The 27,577-nt window shown below is 37.0% G+C and overlaps 1 protein-coding gene across 2 annotated transcripts in view; it reads right to left on the bottom strand.

Moving 5' to 3' along the window:
- The window catches only part of NSMAF (neutral sphingomyelinase activation associated factor), a 76,824-nt gene that overhangs the window by 12,003 nt on the left and 37,244 nt on the right, over positions 1-27,577 (bottom strand). For both annotated transcript variants that reach the window (XM_050802261.1, XM_050802260.1), the window contains exons 10-22: positions 14,055-14,184; positions 12,189-12,260; positions 10,357-10,465; positions 7,626-7,802; positions 6,471-6,550; positions 5,858-5,948; positions 5,697-5,760; positions 4,394-4,445; positions 4,176-4,296; positions 3,654-3,785; positions 2,293-2,335; positions 1,820-1,983; positions 305-413 (exon numbers count right to left, since the gene is read on the bottom strand). In XM_050802261.1, coding sequence (XP_050658218.1) covers positions 305-413; positions 1,820-1,983; positions 2,293-2,335; positions 3,654-3,785; positions 4,176-4,296; positions 4,394-4,445; positions 5,697-5,760; positions 5,858-5,948; positions 6,471-6,550; positions 7,626-7,802; positions 10,357-10,465; positions 12,189-12,260; positions 14,055-14,184 — 1,344 coding nt within the window. The remainder of the gene's footprint in view (positions 1-304; positions 414-1,819; positions 1,984-2,292; positions 2,336-3,653; positions 3,786-4,175; positions 4,297-4,393; positions 4,446-5,696; positions 5,761-5,857; positions 5,949-6,470; positions 6,551-7,625; positions 7,803-10,356; positions 10,466-12,188; positions 12,261-14,054; positions 14,185-27,577) is intronic.

The following is a 27,577-nucleotide window of genomic DNA, read 5'->3' as shown; positions in this document are numbered from 1 at the left end:
AAGGAGCTGTGTACCCCAATTTGAGAGGCACAAAACTGGCTGCTCTCTGCACATGTACTGTGAAGTGACAGACTGCAGAAAAGACAGCATGGTAGCCACCACAAATCATTTCGTGCCAAACTTTCCTACTACATCCACCTCAGGTGGAGATCGCTATAGACATTTGGGGGAGATTTTTCAAAATCAAGACAACATTGAAAGGGAATGTTCCCTCTGACTCAGCTTAAAACAGTTTAAGCCCATGCCAAGACCCTAACTTTCGCCAGGACCATCAGCTGCTGAGAAGAAGCAGAGATATTCTTACTCTTTGTGGATTTTATAGTGCTCGTGTAACTGCAGTTTGGTGATGTTATTCCAGGCCAGCGTTTTGCTTTCTTCGGTCAGGTCTTCAAAAGACTCTTCACCTGGAGAGACTACATTACATTTTCGCTAAGTCAACCAAGTTACCAACAGACAACAGCATCAGATTCACAACATTTTCTATTAAAATCAAACAACTAAGAAACGAAACACCCTGTCCCAATATGACTGCTTTGAAATGTACCTGTTAGATGGTTCCATGTTAGTCAAGGAAAAAAACTGTATAAAGAACGATAAAAAGTATCCTTGAATAACACTAGAGTCTTTTTATACTTTTATCAATGTTTGCAAAGCTTTCACTTGGCCTCTAACTTATGAATTTGGGGAAATACAAGACTGAGTCATCATTTCCTTGTCAACATTCTTTCAAAAACCTGACAGTTGCCTAAGAATGCTACAGTTTTGTTTTGGTTTGGGGTGGGGAAAGCAGAGATGAAATCAATTACTGCAAGAGCTTCTGGCAGGAGTAATCCTTTTACTTCTGCTTTAAGAAGGGCTGAAACAATTACCCTCTTAAAACTATCACATGACAGTGGTTATGGCCTGGTGACTAAGCAGAGCGCAGTTTGAAACAGCATCACAAGATAATCCTGTGATCTTTATTATTTAACCCTCTAGAGTATTCTCTCTTAAAGAAGCTACCCCTGGGTCATGTAACTCCAGGAAGCTATTTCTCCATGCTTGAGAGAATGCTCAGCTATGTATGCCTAAAACGTCTGGATGTGCTTGGAACAGACAGGAGGATTGGAGATAAAAAGTGATTTTGCTCCCAAGGTTCCACAGTGTCAACCTGCTTCTGGAAGCCTGTAGGTTTGAAGTTGTCTTATGTAAAATCTAAAACCTGGGTAACTGGAGAAAGGTGAGCATTCTTTCCTACCTTTCCAAATATTAGATGTGAGAACTGGGTCAAGTTCAATTTAGTGCCTAGCACATGCCCATTACAGAACAGACACATTGTAAAGGTTTGTCAGTGTTAAATAAGTGAAATCCAATGAAGAAGAGACAACACTTTGAATTCAAGATCTGTATGTGGGTGTAGAAGAGCATAATTAGGGCCAGAGAAAGTCTTTTCTGGAAGACAGCAGGGCTGACAGTGACTGGGAAGGCAGACTGGACAGCCAGGACTGTAAGAATGAAAAGGTGAATAGTTAAGGATCAAACACCAGCTTCAAAACCACAGAAGAGAAAGAGAACCACATCAAAACATACACGGCCAAGTTTCACTCATATTCAATTGCCAGAAGATAAAAGCGATTTGATTTCCCTTACAGTCTATAGCTGAAAACAAACATCATCAGCAAAAACAGGTTATTTGTTTTCAGGAGAACTGCAGTAAGGCAGGAGAACACAATCATCTCTAAGTAGCACAACAGTATATGTCTTGTCTCCTCTTCAGAAACATCGTCCTCACAGAAGAGCAACAAAAGGTGCTCACGTTTATTCTCTTTACAAAATTTACCTGGGGAATCTGCCATAGAAGCATTATAACTGGAGGTCTGGGACAAACTTTTAAACTTTGGGGTGATCCTTCGAGGATGTGGTGTCACAAATAGTTGTTTTGGTGTTTGCCCAAATTCCAAGATTTGCGTAAGCATGGCTACCTTCTCATCAGGATCCTGGATGCTTTGGGACAGAACACAAAGAATGTAGTGAACCACTAGGTTCGAGTTCCTTGAAAGCACGCATTTCAAATAGTACTGATTAATAGGAGGGATCAACCCTCAAATAATGACAGCAACTATGTGCCAGGGTTGCCTAAACCTCATTACAGACATTCAGAGTATTTTCTGATGCTCAATAACACAACAGTGAAAGCAAGATAGAATGCATTTTACAATTTCCATACCTCAACATTCAAATAAATATATTAATAATTTAGATAAAGACATATCTTATAACTCAAGTAGAAACTCCTTATTGACATACAAGTACCTGTTCAAGTCTACACCTCCTTCATAGGTCAGGGGATGAAATACTGAAAGAGACATACAAAACACTATTGAAAGATGTGCTATTTCAATGTAATATACACTGTTTAGAACTTAAACAATGCAACAACTTAAAACTCATGTTCAAAGAAGTTGCTATTCACTTTGCAAAACAGACTAATATCCAACTGCAGTAAATACCAACTTGAATATTATCTCCAGATGAACAAAAATCTAGTTGTCAGGTAGGGGACCTGTCATCTCAGTCAGCATTATTTTCTCCTGAGAAGAAGCATGACTTATAGAATTAATAAGACTGAATTTCCATGTAAAAAATTGGGTCTGAATTTCCAGCTACAGCTCCTTGTTATGAACATGGGAGATATGGATTATATGTTAGTTCATTTATTAAAAGAAGAAAACACACACGAGAAATGTGGAATACAACAAGCATTGAAACTGAAGAGAAGGTACACTGCTGCTGTTTTCTTTCTGTTAAATTAAAAAAAAACTCTGGCAGCTACTTGGGAGGCTGAGGCAGGAGGACTGCTTGAACCCAGGAGCCAGAGGTTGCAGTGAGCCAAGACTGCGCCACTGCACTCCAGTCTGGGTGAGAGAGCAAGACTCTGTCTCAAAAAAAGAAAAAAAAGAAAAAAAGGAAAAGAAACTTTGGGTCTTCCATAGGAATTGAGGCCACTGTTCTATCTTACTGTAATAGAGTTTTAATTGAAATTATTGAATGGGATGGAGAGTATATGCTAAAATTAGAAGACTTTATAAAAAGAACTCTTGGGGCCAGGATAAGGTTGGTGATATTTGGGAAAAAGTCCTCCCTCCTCATCAGTTACTCAGTATCTAATCCAGGGGCTGGGTGCAGTGGCTCATGCCTGTAATCCCAGCACTTTGGGAGGCCGAGGTGGGCGGATCATCTGAGGTCAGGAGTTCGAGACCAACCTGGCCAACATGGTGAAACCCCGTCTCGACTAAAAACAAAGTACAAAAAAATTAGCTGGGCATGGTGGCACATGCCTGTAATCCCAGCTACTTGGGAGGCTGAGGCAGGAGAATCGCTTGAACCAGGGAGTCGGAGGTTGCAGTGAGCCAAGATTGTGTCACTGCACTCTAGCCTGGTGACAGAGCAAGACTCCATCTCAAAAAGAAAACAAACAAAAAAAAACATCTGATCCAGGGTCGCGGAGCCAGTGGATACTGTGCTCTAACAGAACATGCTTCCACTGAAGAAATAAGACTAATTGCTTTGGCCTCATTTTTTTTTTGGTATTGTTTGCTTTCATTTTCCAATGAAAATGAATAATGCTAAATATTCACCCAATGCTAAATAAAATGTCAATGAATATTACATACCATTATGGGCCCCAACTGCACCACTCCCTTTTTGTTTGTAGCCAAATATTAGATCAATCCACTCGTGAAGGTGTTCAGATACATAATTGCTTTCCAATGCATCTTTGCTCTTCTGGAGAAAGTCCTCGGGACCTATTAGATTAGACGCAATCGAAAAATCATGGAGTCTTCATTTTTTCCCCTCCCATTTCTCTTGTCTATCTATATGTATATAAAGTTTCTAGGACAGGCAAGAGGTCCACATATCTTAATGCAGTTTTTTTTTTCTATCATATGAAATGTAAGTTTTTTGGGAAAAAAGTGGCAAGAATCATTTTCACATTAAAGTCTCTCAAATACATATTAATGTTTTTACATCATAGACTCATAGAATGCTTCTGATATGGAATAGGACTCATATCTCCTCATTTAGATGGAGAATTACATTGTGATTTTTAAAAATCTAAGCAATAAAATAATTACTGAAATTTCACTACCTGGTAAAGAGTATCTATAATACAACACCTCCAAGGGGGGACTCACTGGAGGCCCAAGGGGGAAGCTCCACATCGTCAACCATCTGTCCTCCTTGTCTCTTTCCCAAATCCAACTTCAGGCTATTGACTAGAAAGCTCACATCATCACCATAGAATTCTGGAATTAACTAAAAGTTTCAGAGGGAAAAAAAAAAAGAACAAACATGTTGTAAAGCAGTTAGAAACCCCAAGTCCAGTTACTCATCAGCTTTATTAACTGCTTACCTCTTTAAAATCCGTTGCACCATCCAGACAGTTTTTCCAAGTTTCTGCAATACTACATTAAAAAAAAAAAAATTCACCTATTTTCAACTATGCAAATAGCAATAGCAGTATTTCCTATACCCCTGGGGGTTGTTCTACACTTTACTTGTATTAACTTCTGTTTGTCAATCACACATAGTTCTAACCATCCCTCTGAGTGTCCCACTTTAACAGAAGGGAACACTGGGGCCCACAGAGTTTTATGTAACTTCTCTAGGGTCACACAGCAGGAGTGGGCATGGAGTCCGAGTCCACACCATTAGTATACACATTGCCTCATCCAAGGGCCAAATAGAGGAGGGTGCCTACACACTGAAAGATTAGCACCACTGGTCGGGCGCAGTGGCTCACACCTGTTATCTCAGTACTTTGGGAGGCCAAGGTGGGTGGATCACGAGGTCAGGAAATCAAGACCATCCTGGCCAATTGGTGAAACCTCAACTCTACTAAAAATACAAAAATTAGCTGGGCATGGTGGCATGCGCCTGTAGTCCCAGCTACTCAGGAGACTGAAGCAGGAGAATCGCTTGAAACTGGGAGGCAGAGGTTGCAGTGAGCCAAGATCACGCCACTGCACTCCAGCCTGGGCGACAGAGCAAGATTCTGTCTCAAAAAAAAAAGAAAAAAAAAAAGATTAGCCTCACTATCTGAATGCTCATTGCAAAAGGAATTATTATTAAATATGTATAGAGTTCAAAAAAGATGAAAAGGACATACCAAAAAATTAACAACAATTATTATCTCATTGCGGTGGGATACCAAGTAAACTTATTTCCTTCTTCGTATTTTCTGATTTTTTTGGTAAGAAAATATTACTTTTATAATTTAAAAAGTAAAGCCATTTAAATACACACAAGGAGCTATATTCAATTAACAGCAAAATTATCAAGAATAATAAAGTGTGGGAAACAATCTAAATGCCCAACAATGGAGAAAAGAAGTTGAAATAAAACATCGCATGTGTTAGAATGTGATACAATAATTTTAAAAAAGAATCACTGTTTTGAAGAATATCTAATAATATGGGAAAAACTTTAAGTTTAATATTAGGTTACAAAAGGCAGGACAAAAAGCTGCACTTAAAATATGTTCTCACATTTACACACACATATTCATGTCTAGAAAAAGCCTGAGAGGAATAGATAGAACAATTATTGATTTTTTACATTTCTTTAAATTTTTTATCTAGTGCTTTGAAACAAGTATGTTGTATATATACAATCAGAAAGTGTTAAAAATGATAAGCAAGTCATTTGTATCAAACCTGTTGAACATTCTATCTGCATTATCAAACCTTCCATTCTGTAGGCACAGCATATACTCTGGTGCTAGAGGGGAAAAAAACAGAGATAAGTCAGATCACAGAACCATTGAAGAATACAGTAAAATAAAATTTAATTGGGGGGTAATGATAAAGAATCTTACCAATCCTAACAAGATAAAAAAGTACATAACCCGGGGAAGAGTAGTGACTCCCATACATGAACTTTGGTTCAGGCATTTCCTGGTAGCGTGTCTAGAATACAGAAAAAAAAAAAAATAGTGCTAAGTGTTGGCTATGAAATAATAACTGACAAGTAGTAAAAGCCTAAAAGAAATCATAAGATAGATATACCATATTCCTTAATTTGTCTGTTAGATAAGAAAAGGAGAAGATAAGAGGGAAAGAGAATCTTTGGCTAAACAGCATTGCTGAGACAAGTATTTTGGTTTCCCTGGCTTAATGGTAACAAAATGTTGGCAGTAGATTAAATAGAACTGATTTTATATGTCTCTTATGCAATTTACCACAGAATGCCTTCATGAAAATAGTTCAGTGAACCTGTAAACAGGTCGCCCTCCTCCTTCCTAAACTGTAGACAAGAAATGCAAATGGTGAGCAGTTAATTCATGGTTAGGAGAAAAGTAAGAAAACACTATGTAGAGTCACTGGTGTAATCCCCTAAACCGTGGAGAAACGAATTTCCTTCCTTAAATAAAAACACAGGCCATGGCTTCTCATCTTGCTTAGAAATGAAGAATCTCTAATTCCACATACCAGTAGCCTCTCCAGCCGTTCCTTATTTAGGGCCCCCACTGGCTTACTAAGATCCCGGAAGGTTCCTGGATTTGACAAATCTATAAACATAAATCAATAAATAACTTCAGCTTATACTTAGTACCATTAAACTCCTGAATTAATTCAAAAATACACATTTACTTCCACAAAAGTTTTTTTAGAAATTGAGAGCGATCTATGAGAGTTATATTTTTTTTAGTTATTTATATAGATGTAAAGAAAAGGTTAGCAATTTTGAGTTTTAAGTTAGCCACAACCACTTAAGAGCAACATCTCTAATTTGACAATGCTCTGAACATTAATTTTTTTAAAAAGTTTCTGAATAAGGAACATACATATATTCCAAGTAAAACAACAACAACAAAAAACAAATTTTAGAAGCCATTATTCTTCTATCAAGATTTACCTTCTACATTAGAATTCTAGTGAATATTATTATTCTGCAATATTAGCCTATTTGAGAACTAGTAAGCTAAATATTTTCAGAGAAATACATTCTCATATTTCTAGAAAATCTATTATTTCTTTCAAGTACAAAGTTTCAAGATAATGTGTCAAAAGGAACTAACTGTTCACAATATATAATTTTTAAATATTACAAAATAAAGTTACAATACAATTACATTTTTCTTAAAATAATCTGAGGTAGCAAGAGAAGAGTAGATATGCCCCAAAGGTAAAATGGTTATATCTCTGTAATATAATTATGGATGATTTTTATTTTCTTCTTTGATTATTTCAGGACTTTCCAAGTGTTCTATAATAAATAACCACAGTTTTTAATGTGATTTTAAAAAAAAATATGATAAGGTGAGTAGCAATTTTCAAAGTGAGAAGCAAATACTTCAAAACATGGTACTTATAGGTAATAATGATAACCCTGGATTAAAATTATGCCCGTTTTTTTCTCTGTGTGTCCTTCAAGAAGTATGGTGGAAAAAACATACATGAAACACTTATATAACACTCATATAGTACCTTGGAATGGAAATTGGCAGTCCTTAGCAATACAACTGAAATGTGTTGTAATTTGTTCACATGTCACATCACGATTATAAAATAGAATTTATTCTCTCCTTTACAGACGACCACTTCCCCACTCAACTTGGCCAGAATTCCATGTGTAGCAGTTACCTAGTTCTGAGCTGGAATAATCGTGTATTATCCATGGAAACACAGGGTACTGGGAGAGGTCGTTGCAGCTGCGGTCGGCCAGGTTGTTGAGGTGAAGGAGGTACTGATAGTTGGAAAGGTGTCCACGCTGCCACTGCAGCATGTAGCTCTCAGCAGTGTGCTCTGCCACATGGTGCTCTGGGGGAAGAGGACCCACGAGGTCTGCCACTTAACTTCGCAAACTTAGTATGCAAAAGCTAGGGGCTTAACGTGTAGACCCTTCCTGTGCATTCTTGAAAAATACATTGTAAGAAAGAGAAAAGTAGGCTGCTGACTTGTTTTCATAAAGTATTTGTTCAGCTATGTATAAATAGTTCCAAGATCAAGGAGGGGAAATTATTAAATACACTGAGCTATTACCCTACCCTCCACAACATGATATAACCTAAACAAATACAAAAGTGTAGAGCAAATATATAAATTTACATGTTAATAGGCAATGTTTATACAGCAACAAAGAATCCCTCCAAATGTGCTATATCTCCATGCATTTAAAAACCCATGGTCATCTGGGAGCTTATTTCTTTTATTATTTACGAAATTAAAGCAATCATTTAGTTTTCTTTTAGGCCTGGAAGAGATGTACTACTGTTAATTTGTCAATGACTATATATTATTTATGCATGTGAAGAGTAAGGAAAAGAAAAGAAATTGTTAAAGAAGAAAACAGCCATTTGGCAGGAGGACCAATTCTCAAACTAAAAGAACCAGACCTGCCCCCGAAAACACCTCACGAAAAATGAGATCTTAGGTAAATGCAGCAATGAGAATTTCCCTTTTAGAGTGTAAAATGAATGAATTGTCCTACAAGCAGATTTTCCATTTTGTTCAGAAAATTCTTCTTTCAAGCTTTCCTGATGCATTAAGCATCTTAACTCTTAATATTTATTCTCATTTACTTTTACCAAGTCTCTTCTCTAATCAGCTACTAGGAAAGGTTTCAAAAATCAAAACACACTTCCCCCTCATTTTCTACTTTTGAAACCTCTCAGCAATCTTAGGAATAAACTCAGTGAGAACTGACAGCTTCTTAGAAGATGGATATTTTAGATCATGGCAAAGTTTTTGGCTTGAGATTTTAGGACTCACCATGAAAGTTGAGCTTTTTATTGTAATCTTGTTATAGTTAAAAAAAAACAAAATTTAAAAACTTAGATCATGAGACAGAAGATTAAACTTGCATCAAAGCTATACTTATACATAAAGTTACCTTGATGTACAAAAAAAATTAAAAATTAGCTGGGCCTGGTGACGTGTGCCTGTAGTCCCAGCTACTCGAGAGGCTGAAGTGGGAGGATTCCTTGAGCCTGGGAGGTCAAAGCTTAATGTATGAACAAAATACTAGCGATATATAAACCTACTTTAAAATAAAATATGTTCCCTACTGAAAGTCAACTATTCCTCCTTGAAGGAAAATCTCATTTCTAAGGGAAGATATACTTTACTACAAACTTCATAAATGGTTTTGTGGTACACTAAAATAACAAACATATTAAGATGATATTAATAAAATCCCATTATCCTTTTTTTTTTTTTTTTGACAGGGTCTCACTGTCACCCAGGCTGAATTACAGGGGTGTGATCACTGTTCACTGCAGCTTTGACCTCCCAGGCACAAGGAATCCTCCCACTTCAGCCTCTCGAGTAGCTGGGACTACAGGCACACGTCACCAGGCCCAGCTAATTTTTAATTTTTTTTGTAGAGATGAGGTCAAGCCATGTTGCCCAGGCTGTCTCGAACTCCTGGGCTCAAGAGATTCTCCCTCCTCAGCCTCCAAAGTGCTGGGATTACAGTCATGAGCCACCATGCCTAGCCCCAAAATCCATTTTTAAAGATAATTCCATTCCAGTTATCTAGCAACTTTGTAAAGTAGAATAATTTAATTTAGCCTTGCAATGTAATAAAAAAAACTTTGGGCTTGAACATCATAATGTAAGTATTTTCTCTGGCAAAGGTGGGAAAAATCACATTTTTCATGAAAAACTGAGGAAATACCATTAATTAAAAGCAAATTCCACTCCAAAGTCAGCATATTAAGCATAGAAGGTTCACATGTTCCTTTTGCAGTCTTTCAGCTTTGTGGTTCTGACCACAATCAATGATCACAAATGTATGAATAACTCACTGCCTCACAGTCCAAAACTGAGTCTTGGTTCTCATAAACTAATATAAGACCTGATTGAACATAAAAATATTTGAGTGGATTCTTCAAAATCCATTCAATGTGGAGGACGTTAGAATATAAGAGTATTTAAATATATTTATCTAGAGTTTTTAAAACATACATTCAGAATGAACTATTACCAAAGTGAATTTATATTTCCCAGAATTTTAAAAACATTACTTTGGCAATTATAGTTACTGATGAGAAGAAATTAGAACCACAAACAGACGATTCTAGAAATAGCATTCTTCTTCTCTTATTTCCTATCCCAGATCCTTAGGAGTTGAACTACCTTCTTATGAACAGAAACCCTGTCTCTACTAAAAATACAAAAAAAATTATCCTGGCGTGGGGGCAGGCACCTGTAGTCCCAGCTACTCGGGAGGCTGAGGCACGAGATCACTTGAACCCAGGAGACAAAGTTTGCTGTGAGCCGAGATCGCACCATTGCACTCCAGCCTGGGTGACAGAGCGAGACTCGGTCTCAAAAAAAAAAAAAAAGAAACAATGAAGGGTGAGTGCCAAACCTAGGTATGTGGCAATGTAAAAATAGAGATCATCTCTATCTTGAGGTTCATAGAACTTTAGGTAGATGTCGGAACACAGATCGTCTTCTGTGCAAAATACTTCCAAGCCCTATAAATTCAAAAAGAAAAGAATAAAATAAATAGCATTGTATTCCTCTTGCAATCCCAATATAAGTATATAATTACAAAAACTTTCAGTTAAACATTTGTGTTTATTTTTATATCTTATATTCCTATTTTCAATCTATAAATTTAACTCAGTGACATATATACACATATATGGTTGCGTATATATATATATGTTGTGTTTATAAATGTTCTGAGAATAAGATGGTATCTCAGCTAAACTTTGTAAATCACCTTGGGTGTTGAATATTTTCATTAATAATAGCTTTTGTGAACTTATTATTTTGAAATTCAAAAATCGCCGATCCATGTCTTCACATCTCTTCTTCAAACATAAATGTTTAGTTTTCTTTCATAAGTTAAATAACATATATATATTTTTGAGACCAGGTCCTGCTCTGCTGCCCAGGCTGGAGCGCAATGGTGTGATTATGGCTCATTGCAGCCTCAAACTCCCTGGCTCAACTGATACTCCCACCTCAGCCTCTTGAGTAGCTAGGCTACAGGTGCACCATGCCCAGCTAAGAAATAAAAATTATGCATACCTAACAAATTGATAATTGAATAACCCATTCAATTAATACATTATTATTATCTTACAAAAACCTATGAGCTTTTTGACAATAGTATAAGGCTGAGCTAGCAAAGGAACAGACAAAGCCAGGATGAAAGCCCAGAGTTGCCCTTGGTTCAAATACAGGCTTTCACCATGTACTCGCTGGGAGCTTAGGAAGTTAACCCCTGGAGTCTCAAACTATCTACTTCATAAGACTTAACAATGGCAAATAAATGAAACATTATACATAAATTGCCTAGTACACAGAAACACTTAATCAATGTTAATTTCTTCTCTTTTTCTGACTGCAGCTCTATACCCAAAGGAGGAGATTTTTAATAGTAATAGTATCTGTTTCCCTGATCCACTATTAGTGCTGGAAATGGAGGAATGGCCTTTTAAGTAAAACAGGCAGCAAAACAGTAGAATTTCACAAATTAAAAGCACAAAAATAAGAGTTAAAATTTCACAATGCTTTTGTAATGTCACCAAGTTACTGGTTAACCTTCAAAGGAGAAAAAATGAATTTCTATTGGTGTCAAATTAAAACACCTTGGAATCATACCTTCTGTAGGGATTGGTTACTAAAGTAAGACATGTGTCAGAAACACCTAAGTATAGAAATACACTTATTCAGGGAATGGTGGAAAGAACTGCCTATATGATTTAAACGGTTATTTTGTCCATTTCTCTCTCTCAGCAAGCCCAAAGGCTGAATTAATGTAAGTTAATTGTGAATATACTAGTTCCACTAAAGAAGTAATTTTGTAATAACTTCCAAATTTTGCTTTGAGACCTAGCTGCTATGAATGCTGGAGGCAAGTACAGCACAGGGCTGGTTTTACACAGACCATTCTAGCCTGAGCCCAGAAACTGAGAATGCTGGAGTGAGAAACTCAAGGGCACTCCAGCCCTCTTGCTCTTGGAGCCAAAAATATTTCATAATAGAACCTCTTCTCTCCATGAAGGACTTATTCCTTTATGAATTTCTAGCTTCTCCAAAAGAAAGAACAGCAAAATCAGAGTCTAAGTTCTTACAAGGCAATGTACTTGTACTTTCAGACATCCCATAGGTGTTTACTATCAATAAACTGCTTGCTAAACTGAAGGTGTGGCAATCATCCCCCAGCACAGCCTCCCAAGGACTCACCAGAGGCATGAGGCCGTGCCTCCTTTTGTAGATGCGCCGGACATCTTGGAGTGTTATTTGGACCACAGGTTTCTTTAAAAGTAGAAAGACAATCTCAAACATTATTGTTCTGACACAATTAGAAGTTGTTCCATAGTATCAGAAAGGGGGAAAAAAAATCAACAAATCTTGCCTTCCTAATGAACCACTGGAAAAGGAAATCTTGGAACAAGGTGATACCTGGTTTCCCATTCTGCTCTGTCATCTTTCACTAGCTTTATGACCTTGGGCAAGTCTTCCTCCCTGCCACGTGGCACCCATCAGATGAGAATGCAATCATCTATCTCTCAGGGATCTTTCAGGTTAGTTTGGGCGGGGTGATATCTTTCAGGTTAGATTGTGGGATGATAAGAAATATAAAGAACTGGCATAAATAACCTCTCAGGAATCTTGCTATCTTTTTTTGACAAATGGTCTGCTTAGCACTGACACACATCTTTTTTAAAGAATCCTGTCTTTTATCTCACTAAAAATTACAGTGTATTAAGGCTCACAAATTACTAAAGTATAAAGCAAGGCCTCTAAATTTTTTCTTTGTTAATGAAGAAGAAAATTGTCTTGCTTTTCTATAATTTTAAAACACTAGCAAGAGAGAAAGGAGGTTTAATAAGGCAGAGATTGGCTAATGGCTATGCTTCCGTGGTCCTCCTCCCAAGTGGGAGGGATGATGGGTGCACAGAAGTCAGTCTGTCCAATAGTGGAAACTGCCCTGGAGGCCCAGAGTCAAGTCTTGTAAATGACTGGTCAAGGATCGTGGCCAGTATTGGGAAGGGGTAAAGGCCCATATCATGGATTGTGAAGCCAGGGTACACAGACATTTTTTTTTCAAAATTTCTGACCCAAGCAATAGTAGCAGCCAAGCCAATTTATTACACTCCCCGAGAATGCTGTGCCAGCAGCATTCTCTACTGGAGTTCTCTACTGGAGAACTAGGAAAGTGAGCCCCACCACCTAGTGGACAGAATCTCTATAGCATAAACTTTCACTCAGGAGAGTTTGAGATGCTTTAGTGCCCTGTAATGACCAGCCTGGACAACCTCCAAGGTGGAACTTTCTCTGGCAGAAAACACTCCTGATTCTTGGGCCCTGCCAAATGGCCCCACTACCCAGCACTACCAGGGTGTGTTAGGATTTCTGTTCTTTTAATGGATTGTGCTAAAAAGTGGCCAGATCTAGATAAGCAACAAATCTTTACAAGTTTCCACATGGAAATAAATCTAAGTTCATCTTTACTTTCTGGCCTTGTAAGTCTGGTGTCATTGTGAAAGAGAAGATTGTTTCCAACACCCTAGCAGGAGCCCACAACTGTCAGACGGCCGGATCTCCACACACACCTCTGCACTAGCCGGGAGGACCTCCTCACAGTGCTCCTTCAGGAAAAATTCAGATCTACTGAGGTTGTTCATCATTAAGTAGAAGCAAGAAATACCAACATCTGTGTTCATATAAGCAAATATATTTCAAAATCCATTTCTTATTAACCATAGCACATTTCACTGGTCTCTCAGAAATGCCTCCTTGAAGAAAGGTCTAAATCTCTAGCGATCTTTTACTAAAATCGGGAGGAGCAGGGTTTCTTTTCACCACCCTGAGAGCAAGTGCCCCTGACATGACTGAAAACAGATCAGAGGAACTCAAACTTCAGAGACTCCACACCACAATTACACACAGTGTTTGTAAAATACACAGATGCTGCCTGTGAAGGGGGTGGGCAGGGACGTGACTTTTGATTCTCATCAAAAAGTGAGGTCACAGGCATTGTGAGGCCATGGTCTGGAAACAGCTTAAATATGGGCAGCTCCCCACCTGACCCTGAGGTACACGCACCGGGTAGCCGTTGAGAGGCTGAAAATAGAGGTTTGTGTCCGTGATGCACACGTGTCCAGGATTAGTCACCAGAGGCGTCACCATTTCTGCTTTGCATTCCATGTGCAGCTTTTCAGAAATGTTTTGGAACCTGAAAATATGTTTTTCAGCAAAAGTAAGAAAAATCAGAAATTTATCTACTTTCTAGGTTTATCTAAGGGAGCTACAGTGTGACTTTGTATGACATTTGTCTAAACACTACATTTAATACAAGAAAAATGGTAATATAAATTGATTGCTTAGATAAAACTGACACGTTAGAAATGGCATGATAAAAACTCGTTTTTCAAAGAAATAGGTGAGATTATGTACCACAGAAGCCATGAGAGACAAATACCAAATAACCTTAACTAAACTCATTCCCCCTAAAATAAACAGGTCTTAAAACTATTCTTACATTTAAATTATTTCCTATTTTTCTGTCATTATTTTTATTGTCCTATAAACCATTTTGACACAAGTGGCATTTATTTCACACTATACTTTATAAGGCTGTGACTACATAATTATAATTACTTGAATTATAATACATTCGAGTAATTGTATATTCCTTTGTATATTCTTGAGTATATCCCTTTGTGGATTTACTGTAGAAAAGCAATGAAAAATGATTTCTCCACTACCCACTCCTAAAATATTTAATCAACAAAGTCCCTTCTCATTCTACTTTACTGATTTAAGAAAAAATAAAGGGAAAACAATCAAATTATCAACATTTTAAGGCAATTACTGAAATAACTGGGTTAAAAATAAATCTCTTTATAAGTGACAGGACAAAAAGATACAGGGGAAGACCTTCACTTCAAGTTAGGATGGGGAAGGTATAAGAGACTGTTGAAGCTTTCACCCTAACTACCAAAATGAGCTGGATATACTGAAAAATCTTCATAGCTTTTTAAAACCCACTGGGATGTTGAGGATGCAAAGAAACCTAAACGAACATGATTGCAAAAAGGAAAGAAGAGACCACCAGGTGAGTGGCAGGAGGAGGAGCAACCTATGATAGAAGTGAGTAAGGGCTGCAGAATGAAGAGAGATCTTCAGGGAAACGGAAAGCCAGAGTTGAGACTGGAGAGTGAAGAAAGCTCCCCAGAGATCCAAAAATGCTGTCGACTTTGGTGCAAAACAAAGGAAATCTCCCACAGTCCAGAAACCTGATGGCTCAGTTGTAAAGCACAAATATATCTCTAGAATCCTTCAAGTGCTGAGATCCCAAGTCCTGTGGAAGAGAAGGTCTTTATCACTCCCTCAATGGAGCTGTAGGCAGTGTTGTCTTAAATTTAACCACAGGTGCAACAGTCTTAATGCAGCTCAGTGACAGATTTGATTGACAGAGCCTCCCTATACAAGTAGCCTGACAGAAGAGGTGGCATGACCACTTCTGGAAGTACATATTATTTAGTTCAGTCTCAACATTTCCTTTTTAACAGAACTCAATAAAAAAATTACAATATAATAAAATTATAATACATAACAAAGAAGCAAGAAAATATGACTCATGCGCAAGAGAGAAAAGACTCTATAGAAGATGTGCCAGACATTGGATCAATCAGAGGAAGACTTTAAGATAACTATAGTAAATACGATAAAGGGTCAAGAACAGTCCAGGCATGTTGGCTCACACCTGCAATCCCAGCACTTTGAGAGGCCAAAGCAAGAGGATCACTTAAGCGTAAGAGTTTGAGACCAGCTGGGTAACATACTGAGATACCATCTCTACAAAAAATAAAAAATTAGCCAGGCATGGTGGCGTGTGCCTATGGTCTCAGTTACTCAGGAGGCTGAGGATCACTTGAGACCAGGGGACAAGGGTGCACTCGGCCATGATTATGTCACTGCACTCCAGCCTGGGTGACAGAGTGAGACCCTCTCTGAAAAAAAAGAGAAAAGGGTCAATAAGAACAAAAGACGGACAACACATGTGAAAAGACAGAGTTTCAGCAGAGAAATAGAAACTATGAAACAGAACCAAATGGGAATATAGGAATAAAGATATTGATATCACAAAGAATTAATTAAACAATCTTAACAACAGACTGGATGCAGTGGAGGGAAGGTCCAGTAAGGCTGAAAACAGGTCAATAAAAAGTGTCCTAACTAAAACAAAACCAAAGGAGAAAAAAGAATGAAAAAAATATATAAGAGCATGTATCTGAGACCTGAAGGAATATATCAAACATACTAACTTAAGTATAACTGATTATAGAATAAAAGCAGAAAATAGGACAGAGGAAATGGAGAAGAGAATGGCTGAGAACTGATGAAAAATATCAGTTCATAGATGCATGTTACTCTGAAACTCTATGTGACATAATAAAAAAATATATCATTTGGTCTCTGCTCCCAATTCATGGCACAGAGCTCCTGAAACTTCTGTAATTTCCCGAGTGACAGAGGTGTTAGGTCCATCTTTTGTTCTAATATTTGGTCTTTGGTCCTGATTCCTGACATAGACCTTCTAAGCCCTCGGAATTTCCTGAGTTATAGAAGCGTCTTTTGCTCTAATGAGACAACTGTGTATGGAATCCTGGATGGGTGCTGGCCACCAGAAGGACCAAGCCCTGATGAGAGGCTTAGAGCTTTCGGCCACACTCCCCCTTTTCAGGGTAAGTGAGAGAGGCTGGAGACTGAGTTAATATTTGACTATGCCTATGTGACGAAGCCTCCATAAATGCCCCTGGGAGAACTTCTGGGTTGCTGAAGACATCTATGTGCCAGGAGGGTGATATACCCTCACTCTACAGGGACACAAGCTCCTGCACTCAGGACCCTTCCTTCCAGATATCACCCTATGCATCATCCAGCTGTTCATCTGTACCCTTTATCATGTCCTTTATTATCATAATAAACTAGTAAACATAAGTAAATATTTCTGAGTTCTGCGAGCCATTCTAGTGATCAAACCTACGGAATGTGTTGTGGGAATCTCTGATTTACAGCTGGTTGGTCAGAACACAGGTGACAACTTGGATTTGTGATTGGCATCGGAGGTGAGTGGGGGCAGCCTTGTTGCACTAAGCTCTTAACCCCTGGGGTCTGTGCTAACTCCAGGCAGACAATGTCTGAATTGAATTGTAGAATACCCAGCTGGTGTCAGAGAACTGCTTGGTGTAGGAAAAAGCCAGACAGCTGATTATTGAAGTGTCCTGTGTTGACAGCATAGTAGGAATTTCCCCATCATACACTCTGAAACCCTCAAGCAGGATGAGCACAAGAAAACCACATCTTACATAGGGAACAGCAATTCAAATCATGGGGCTCCTCACCAGAAACAATGGAATGACAGTCTTTAAAGTGGTCAGAAACCTGCCAACCTAGAATTCTATATCCAAAAACACCCTTCAAAAATGAAGGTAAAATAAATATCTTCTTCTTAGGCAAAGCTGAGAGAATTCATCTCGAATGGATCAGCTTGTAATGAATGCCACAAAAAGTGTTTTAGACTAAGGAAAAATGATACCAGATGAAATACTAGATTTGCAGAAAGGAAAGAAGACTAGAAATTATAAACATCTAAATATCTAAGTATTAAAATATTTTTTAACATTTTTAATTTCTATGCAAACATGTATGTATCTAAATTCTTTAAAAAGCTATTGATTTTTAAAGCGCAAATAAGAATACTGTATTGTGGGTTTTATGGAATATGCATAAATTAGCTACAAGATAAGATCATAACAGGCAGGAGAGGCTAAATGGAAATATATTGGAGTAAGGTTCTTGTATTGGGGTAAAGTAGCATGAAATAATATTATCTGAAGGTATATTCTGGCACAAGGTACATATTGTAATCTCTAGAATGACCACTAAAAATAACACAAAGTGCTACAGCTAAAAAGTCAATAGAGCAGATAAAATGGAGTACTGAAAAATACTAGATTTACTGAAAAGAAGGGGAAAAACGAGACACCAAGAAAAAAATACAGAAACAACGTGTGCCACATAATGATGTTTTGGTCAATGACACTGCATATACTAGTGGTCTCATAAAATTATAATTCCATATTTTTACTCTACCGTTTCTATGTTTAGATAAATACTTACTATTATATTATAATTGCCTACAGCATTTAGTACAAGTTGAGTATTCCTTATTCAAAACACTTGGGAGCAGAAGTGTTTTGGATTTTGGATTTCTGAATGTTTGTATCATATCAGTGTTCCTCACTAATCACAAAATCTGAAATCTGAACTGCTCCAGTGAGCACTTCCTTTGACCATCATGTTGGCACTCAAAAAGTTTTGAGTGCATTTCGGACTTTTGGAGCATTTCAGACTTTAAATGTTTGAATTAGGGATACTCAAGTGGTACAGCAAAATGCTGTGCAGGTTTATAACCTAGGAGCAATAGGCTATACTGCATAGTCTAAGTGTGCAGTAAGTTGTACTATTCAGGTTTTTATAAGTGCACCCTATGATGTTCTCACAATGACCATTGCCTAACGACACATTTCTCACAACATATGAGGTGGGAAATTAAATAAAAATAAAATTAAAAAGAAAGAGAAATAAGTTTTCCTGTATTAGGCTGACTTGTCCCAGAGGCAGCAACAGGCACAGCCCAGACCCAGGAAAAGTCTAGATAATATTATCTAATGTGCTCTGAAGACTCTCCCAGCACTCCTTTAACATAGGGATAAGAAAAACAAATTTCCCTTTGTTTAATGGAATGAGTTTATAGATTCCTGTTCTCTGTAACTAGTGACTTCAAGTATTGTTTTATCTAAGCAGTAGCGTGAAGGTCATGAGTCTCTAAGCAGGCCTGAGTTGCGGCCACCTGGGGGCCATAGTAAAGGTTATAAGATAAGCCTGTGCCTAGGCAAACCTAGATAATGGACATCTGGGTCGCATAGCAATGGTTATGTGCAATCTTGAGTTATGAACCTGTTACAATTTGATTAACTGTCTTTGTCCTGCCTCTATATCCCTGCTTTCACACCACTGAAAGCTTGCTTCAAGCTGGCCCACCCCCTTTTGTGAAGTGTGTATAAAACTTTGTTCTGGGCCCAGTCATTTGGACGTTGAGTCAGCTGGGCCTGAGTGCACTCAATAAAAGATTCTCCTGTTTTAACCCGAGGTATCTCTCTCATCCACCTGAATCCCACAACACATATCCCTGTCATTAAGTGATGCATGACTATCCTAAGATACTAGGCTTAAAACCAACTAGTCTATAATTATATAATTATAAATTATCTAAACATTCCTATTGAAAAGCAGAGATTGTCAGAATGCATAAAAAGCAAGACTCAACTATATATTTAAAGTACATATATTTTTAAAACAGAATAAAGACACAGGTTAGTAGTAAAAGGACAGAAAAAGATGTATCATGCAATCACGACACATAAGAAAACTGATGTGGTTACTTTAAAAGAAGACAAAGCAGACTTCAAGAAAAACACTATTACAAATAAAGAGGGACATTTCATAATAATGAAAGGATCAATTCATTAAGAAGACATTATGCACCTTAATGTATATAGATATAATAACAGAGCTTTACAACACAAAATGCATAAATTGACAGAAATAAGAAAAGAAATAAATCACCACTGACAATCTTAACATCCTCTCTCAGTGACTGATAGCACAAGTCAACAAAAAAAATTAATGAAATATATTTGATCCGAATGACCATCAACCAATTGGACCCATAAGGCATTTATGGAATACTATTTTCAACAACTGCAGAGCTCACATTCCTTTCAACAGCATGTGAAATGTTCACCAAGATAGGCCATGTGCTGGGCCATAAAACAAACCTGAACAAATATCAAAAGACTGAAATGACACAGAACATATTCTCTGATCAGATATTAAATTATAAATCTGCATCTACAAATATCTACTAAAAATTCCCAAATACGTGGAAGTTAAACATACTTCTAAATTACCTATGGGCCAAAGGAGAAATGATGAAGAAAATTACAAAATATTTTTACATTAATGGTAAAAAAAAAAAAAAAAAAAAAAAAATCAAAATCTGCAGAATGTCGCTAAAGCAGTGCTTAAAGAGAAAATTATAAGTTTAAGTGCTTCTATTACAAAGTAAGGAATAAAATTGTTGATCTAGGCTTTGTTCTTAGAAAGCTAGAAGAAGAAGCTTAAACCCAAAGCAAGCTGAAGGAAGAAAATCATAAAAGTGGACACCAACTATAAGCAAAGTGAAAAAGCAGAAAAATATCAACAAAGTCAAAATGTGGTCATTTGAAAGGTTAATAAAATTGGTAAGCCCTGGCAATTCTGATATTTAAACAGAGAAAACACAAAGTATCAGCATAATGAATGAAAGAAGGGTCTATACTACAGATGCTGCTGGCATTAAAAGGACATAAGGAACTTCGTACCAATATGTCTGACAACTTAGATGAAATGGACAATTTATTTGAAATACACAAGTTACCAAAACAGGCACAGAAGAAACACACAAATGGAACAGTCCTATGTTCAGTAAATAAATGGAATCCCAAAGGACACCTTAGACCTAGATGGCTTCATCAACAAATTCTATTAAAAATTTAAGGAAGAAATAACACCAATCCTACACAAACTTTTTTCTGAAAACAGGAGATAAAGAAAACCTCCATACTCATTTTATGAGGTCAGCATAACCCTGCACCACAACTGACAAATACCTTACAGGAGAATTACAGAGCAATATCCCTCATCAATATAGATGCGAAAATACTAGCAAAGCAAATCCAGTAATATGTAAAAAGGATAAGACATCATGATCTCAAATTAGATTCAGCCCATGAATACAAGGTTGGTTTAACATTGAAAAAAATCAATCAGTGTAATTCAAAACATTAACAGAATAAAGAAAAAAATATGATCATGTCAATGAATGCAGAAAAAATACTTGACAAAATTCTACACCCATTATTGAAAAAACTCTCAGTAAACTAGGAACAGAAAGGAACATTTTCACTTTGTTAAAGGGCAGCTATGAAAAACCTACAGCTAGCATCATCTTTGAATGATGAAACATTAAGCCCTTTTCCTGTAAGATCAAGAATAAGGCAATAATATCCATTTCCACCACATCTATTAATAAAACTGTGCAATGAGGCAAGAAATAGAAAATAAAAGCCATAGGGATTTCTGTGAAACTGTCATTATTCACAGATTAAATGATTATGTACATAAAAACTCCATGGAATCTAGCAAAAAACACTCTAAGACTAATGAGTGAATTTAGAAGAGTCACAGTATACAAGGTCAATTTAAAAAAGAACTGTATTTCTATATACCAGTAACAAATAGTTGGAAAATAAATTTTCAATAGTATCAAACAATCAAATATCTAGGAATATGTCCAACAAAAGATGGCAGCACTTACATATTAAACAGAACAGGGATTCTGAGTGGGGAGTGAAAGAGAAACCTGTACTATCTTTTGGTCTGTTCTTTTTAAATCTACAATCATTATAAAATAAAGTATTTTAAGGAAGACTTTTGGGGTAGAAAAGGGGAAATTTTAAATTCAAAATGGATTAAATATTTAAATGTTAGACCTAAAACCATTAAAACCCTAGAAGAAAACCTAGGCAATACCATTCAGGACATAGGCACGGGCAAGGACTTCATGACTAAAACATGAAAAGCAATGGCAACAAAAGTCAAAATAGACAAATAGGATCTAATTACACTAAAGAGCTTCTGCACAGCAAAAGAAACTACCATCAGAGTGAACAGGTAACCTACAGAATGGGAGAAAACTTTTGCAAGCTACCCATCTGACAAAGGGCTAATATCCAGAAACTACTTTCAAATTTACAAAAGAAGTCAATCAAATTTACAAGAAAAAAAAACCCCATCAAAAAGTGGGCAAAGGATATGAACAGACACTTTTCAAAAGAAGACATCTAAGCAGCCAATAGACACATGAAAAAATGCTCATCATCACTGGTCATTAGAGAAATGACGCAAATCAAAAACACAAAGAGATACCATCTCACACCAGTTAGAATGGCGATCATTAAAAAGTCAGGAAACAACAGATGCTGGAGAGGATGTGGAGAAATAGGAACACTTTTACACTGTTGGTGGGAGTGTAAATTAGTTCAACCATTGTGGAAGACTGTGATGATTCCTCAAGGATCTAGAACTACAATTACCATTTGACCTAGCCATCCCATTACCAGATATATACCCAAAGGATTATAAATCATGCTGCTATAAAGACACATGCACACATATGTTCACTGCGGCACTATTCATAATATCAAAGACTTAGAACCAACCCAAATGTCCATCAATGGCAGACTGGATTAAGAAAATGTGGCACATATACACCATGGAATACTATGCAGCCATAAAAAAGGATGAGCTCATGTCCTTTGCAGGGACATGGATGAAGCTGGAAACCATCATTCTCAGCAAACTATCACAAGGACAGAAAACCAAACACTGCATGTTCTCACTCACAGGTGGAAACTGAACAATGAGATCACTTGGACACAAGGTAAGAAACATCACACATCGGGGTTGGGGGGCTGGGGGAGGAATGATAGCATTAGGAGAAATACCTACTGTAAATGATGACTTGATGGGTGCAGCAAACCAACATGGCATATGTATACCTATGTATCAAACCTGCAATTGTGCACATGTACCCTAGAACTTAAAGTATAATTTTTTTTAAAAAAGGGGAAATTTTAATATGAAGCTATAAGATATTATGAGTTTATCATTTTAATGATTTTATATTTTATTATATGATATATCAGATGTTATTATGGAATTATTGCTAATGAAGTATGATAATGGTATCAAGGAATGGAGCATATCCTTCTAACAAGTACCTGCCGAAGTACTTATGGGGGAAGTGTTATGATACCTTGGAATTCAGTTTCAAATGATTCAGAAAAAATATATACACATATATTATATACATAATACAAACATACACATTTATACATAGAAATAACACACACACACAGAGCAACAATGTGAGCAGGAGCAGGCATGACTTAAAGAAAATTTGGCAAAATGTTAAATTAACATCTGGTGAATCATAGGGGACCTGCCTTCATTGTATTAGTGTTTCAACTTGTGATGGTTCAAAACTTTTCAAAATAAAAAGTATTAAAAATAGTTTACCTTATATTCCTTTAATAAAAAATTATCTCCTCAGAAATATGATGAAAGCTTATCCTAGCAGAAGTTTACCTTTTTTTCTTCTAAAGAAAGTATACAACACTGGAATATTTCATTTCATATTGCAAAAATCCCTTTCCCCAAATTCTTTAGCCTAATATTTCAGCAACTGGATACATTAAAACATTCACAGTGAACCATTTTTTAAATGAATGTCATGCTGAAGCCCAGAATTGAAGTCTAAATTGCTACTTGGAAAAATGACACATTCTAAGTAGGTCAGAAGCAGCTAATTCTTATTATTATTCCCTTTCCTTTCTAAAATGGAAACTATTCTTCCCTAAGCAATTCACTTACCTAATATATCCTGCCAGTATAAAAATGGAAAGAAAATTAATGCTATATAGTGAAGCAGAGAAAGAATCAAACAAACATAAACACAAAAAAACACATTACAGGCCAGATGGCTTTACTGGCAAGTTCTTTAACACATTAAAATGTAGGGTAAAGGTCAAGATGACTGATTCCCAAATCTCACAAAGGTAGCAATAAAATAGAATATTACAAACTACTCTCATTTATAAACATAAGCTTCTAGCAAAAGCCTGGCACATAATAATCCATAAATAAATGAACCTATTCAACCAATACTTTCTGCTTTGTCCTAAGCATGAATGATTACAGATGCAAAAATCAAAAATAAAAATGCTAGTGAATAGAGACTGCAAATAATTCATAGATAAGATTTTGTAAATATAAAGAATCTAAATATACAGTTAATGGAATTGGTCATAGAGTTTAGTAGGGTTGCTGAAAACAAAATGAGTACACTAAAACCTATTGCATTCTATATATCAACAATAACAGAAAATGAAATTTTTAATAACATACCATTTATAATACCATCACAAATATGAAGTACTGGGAATAAATAACATAAGATAGGAAAGATCTTTATGAAGAAAATCATAAGGAATATATTAAAGGGGACCTAAATAAATAGAGAGAAGACTATAGATTCACTGCAATTACAATCAAAATCACAACACAATTGCTTTTATGGAAATTGACAAGCTGATTCTAAATTCAGATGGCAGTGCCTAAGACCAAGAACACTGAAGACATAAGTGAAAAAGGAAAATAAGGTCTGGGGCCCTGCACTACCAGATGCCAATAGTTACCATAAAGGTATAATAATTAACTTAGTGATACCAGAGACAAAGACATAGACAAATCACCTAAATCTCCTTAATACAAGGCAATAAACAAGTAAGAGAATGGGATAATACAGAAATTTCATCTTTGTACAAAATGTATACTTAAGAAAAGCCAAGAAAGTCAATGAAAAAACCGTTAGAACAGTAGGAGTGTACTCTCTTGGACCCTATAGGTCGCCATAGGAAGGTACTTATTGCAACTTGAAGTCTCAGGAAAGGCCTTCTAGAATAACTGAGAGCACAGTTGAAATAAGAATAAGAAGTAACAGCCAGGTGCAGAGAAGGAGGATGAGTTTTCTAAGCAGAGGGAACAAGAACAAAGGCTCAGAGGTAAGAGACAATGTGACCCAACAGAAACTGCAGGTAATGCAAATAACTAGGGCACAGAATTTAAGATGCATCATCAACGACTAGTAGTAAACAAGAGCTAGTACCTAAGAGTCTTAGGGCCATGTTAAGGTGTTTAGGCTTTATCCTGAAGGCACTGGGGACAGGGAGGGTCTTGAAAATTTTTATTTTATTTATATTTTTAATGGCCATTTATTGTATCACTTTCTCTTGGCAATATGAAATAATCCACAGAATTTGGATTACAAAAGTGTAATACAAAAGTGTATGGCTATAAAAGACTATTTGTTTCTTGGTACAGTAACCTTTGATATTGTCAATGAAAGAGAGGCATTTAAATTAACTTACTGAAAACTCTTTTGCTTGTTACTGTTCTAGGAGCTGGTTGGTGGGCACATAATCATGTTTGTTTTAGGAAGATAACTTTGTGGACCATATGAAGAGGCTAGAGGAGGAGAAATAATTCCAGCTGAACCAAGGAGAGCTAACGGGGGTCTCGGAAAATGCAATGGCAGTAAAATGTAGAGAAACCATTAATTTCATTCACTGTAATATACCATACTGTGTGGATGCAAGAGACCAGACAAGTTCCTACTCTCAAAGAGTTAATTTTTTTTTATTGTTTTTTAACTTTTATTTTAATTTCAGGGTACATATGCAGGTTTGTTGTAGATAAAATACGTATCTTGGGGGTTTGTTGTACAGATTATTTTGTCACCCAGGTAGTAAGTATGGTACCCGATAGGCAGATTTTTGATCCTCGCCCTCCTCTCTCCCATCCTCCACCTTCAAGTAGGCTCAGTGTCTATTGTTCCCTTTTTTGTGTCCATTTGTACTCAATGTTTAGCTCCTACTTATAAAAAAGAACATGCGGTGTTAGTTTTCTGTTCCCACATTAACTTGCTCCAGCGCCATCCCTGGCCTTCAGTGCCATCCAACGTTGCTGCAAAGGGCATGATCTCTTTTTTTATGGCTGCAAAGTATTCCATGGTGTATATGTACCACATTTTCTTTTATCCAGTCTACCACTGATGGGTATTTAGGTTGATTCTATGTCTTTGCTATTAATACTTTGAATAGTGCTGTGATAAGCCTATGTGTGCATGTATCTTTATGGTAGAACAATTTATTTTCCATTGGGTATGTATGCAATAATGGGACTGCTGGGTCAAATGGTAGCTGTGTTTTAAGTTCTTTGAGAAATCACCAAACTGCTTTCCACAGTAGGTGAACTAATTTACACTGCCACCAACAGGGTACAAGCATTCCCTTTTCTCTGCAACCTCAACAGCACGTTATTTTTTAAATAATAGCCACTCAAAATTTATTAAATTTTTAAAAATAATAGCCATTCTAACTGGTATAAGATGGTATCTCATTGTGGTTTTGATTTACATTTTTCTAATGATTAGTGGTATTGAGCCTTTTTTCAGATTTTTTTGGTTGCATGTATGTCTTCTTTTTTTTTTTTTTTTTTTTTTTTTTTTGAGACGGAGTCTCGCTCTGTCGCCCAGGCTGGAGTACAGTGGCCAGATCTCAGCTCACTGCAAGCTCCGCCTCCCGGGTTCCCGCCATTCTCCTGCCTCAGCCTCCCGAGTAGCTGGGACCACAGGCGCCGCCACCTCGCCCGGCTAATTTTTTTGTGTGTTTTTAGTAGAGACGGGGTTTCGCCGTGTTAGCCAGGATGGTCTCGATCTCCTGACCTTGTGATCCGCCCGTCTCGGCCTCCCAAAGTGCTGGGATTACAGGCTTGAGCCACCGCGCCCGGCCTGCATGTATGTCTTCTTTTGAAAAGTGTCTGTTCATGTACTTGGCCTACTTTTTAATGGGGTTGTTCATTTTTTGCTTGTTTCTTCTAGATTCTGGATATTAGAACTTTGTCATGTACAGAGTTTGCAAATATTTTCTCTCATTCTGTTTACTCTGTTGATAGTTTATTTTGCTGTGTAAAAGCTCTTTAGTTTAATTAGGTCTCATTTGTCAATTTTTGTTTTTGTTGTAATAGCTTTTGTGTCTTCGTCATGAAATCTTTGCTGGGGCCTATGTCCAGAATGGTATTTCCTAGATTTTCTTCAACAGTTTTTATAGTTTTAGGTTTCACATTTAAGTCTTTAATCCATCTTTAGTTAATTTTTGTATATGGTGTAAGGAAGGAGCCTAGTTTCAATCTTGAAGAATTTTAAACGGGCAGGTGATATGACCAAATAAGTTCTTTAGAAAGGACATTTTAAAAATTTATTATTTTATTTTCTGAGATGGGGTCTCACTCTGGAGTACAGAGGCATAATCATGGTTCACTGCAGCCTTGACCTCCTGGGCTCAAGGGATCCTCCCACCTTGCCTCTCAAGTAGCTGGGACTTCAGGTATACACCACCATGTCCAACTAATTTTTTTTTTTTTTTTTTTTTTTTTTTAAGATGGGCGTCTCACACTGTTGCCCAGGCTGGAGTGCAATGGCATGATCTTGGCTCATTGCAACCTCCGCTTCCCAGGTTCAAACAATTCTTCTGCCTCAGCCTCCCGAATAGCTAGGATTACAGGTGTCCACCACCATTCCCAGGTAATTTTTTTGTGTTTTCAGTAGAGACAGGGTTTCACTATTTTGGCCAGCCTGGTCTTGAACTCCAGACCTCATGATCTGCCCGCCTCAGCCTTCCAAAGTGCTGGAATTACAGGCATCAACCACCGTGCCCGGCCTAATTTTTTAATTTTTAATTTTGTAGAGACAGGATCTCACTATGTTGCCCAGGCTGATCTCAAACTCTGGAGCTCAAGTGATTCTCCCACCTCGGCTTTCTAAAGTGCTGGGATTA

The sequence above is a fragment of the Macaca thibetana genome, chromosome 8, assembly GCF_024542745.1.
Source record: "Macaca thibetana thibetana isolate TM-01 chromosome 8, ASM2454274v1, whole genome shotgun sequence".
In the NCBI taxonomy this organism is placed as follows: Eukaryota; Metazoa; Chordata; class Mammalia; order Primates; family Cercopithecidae; genus Macaca; species Macaca thibetana.
The sequence above is the reverse complement of the archived record's forward strand: the minus strand, read 5'-3'. Positions and strand labels throughout refer to the sequence as shown.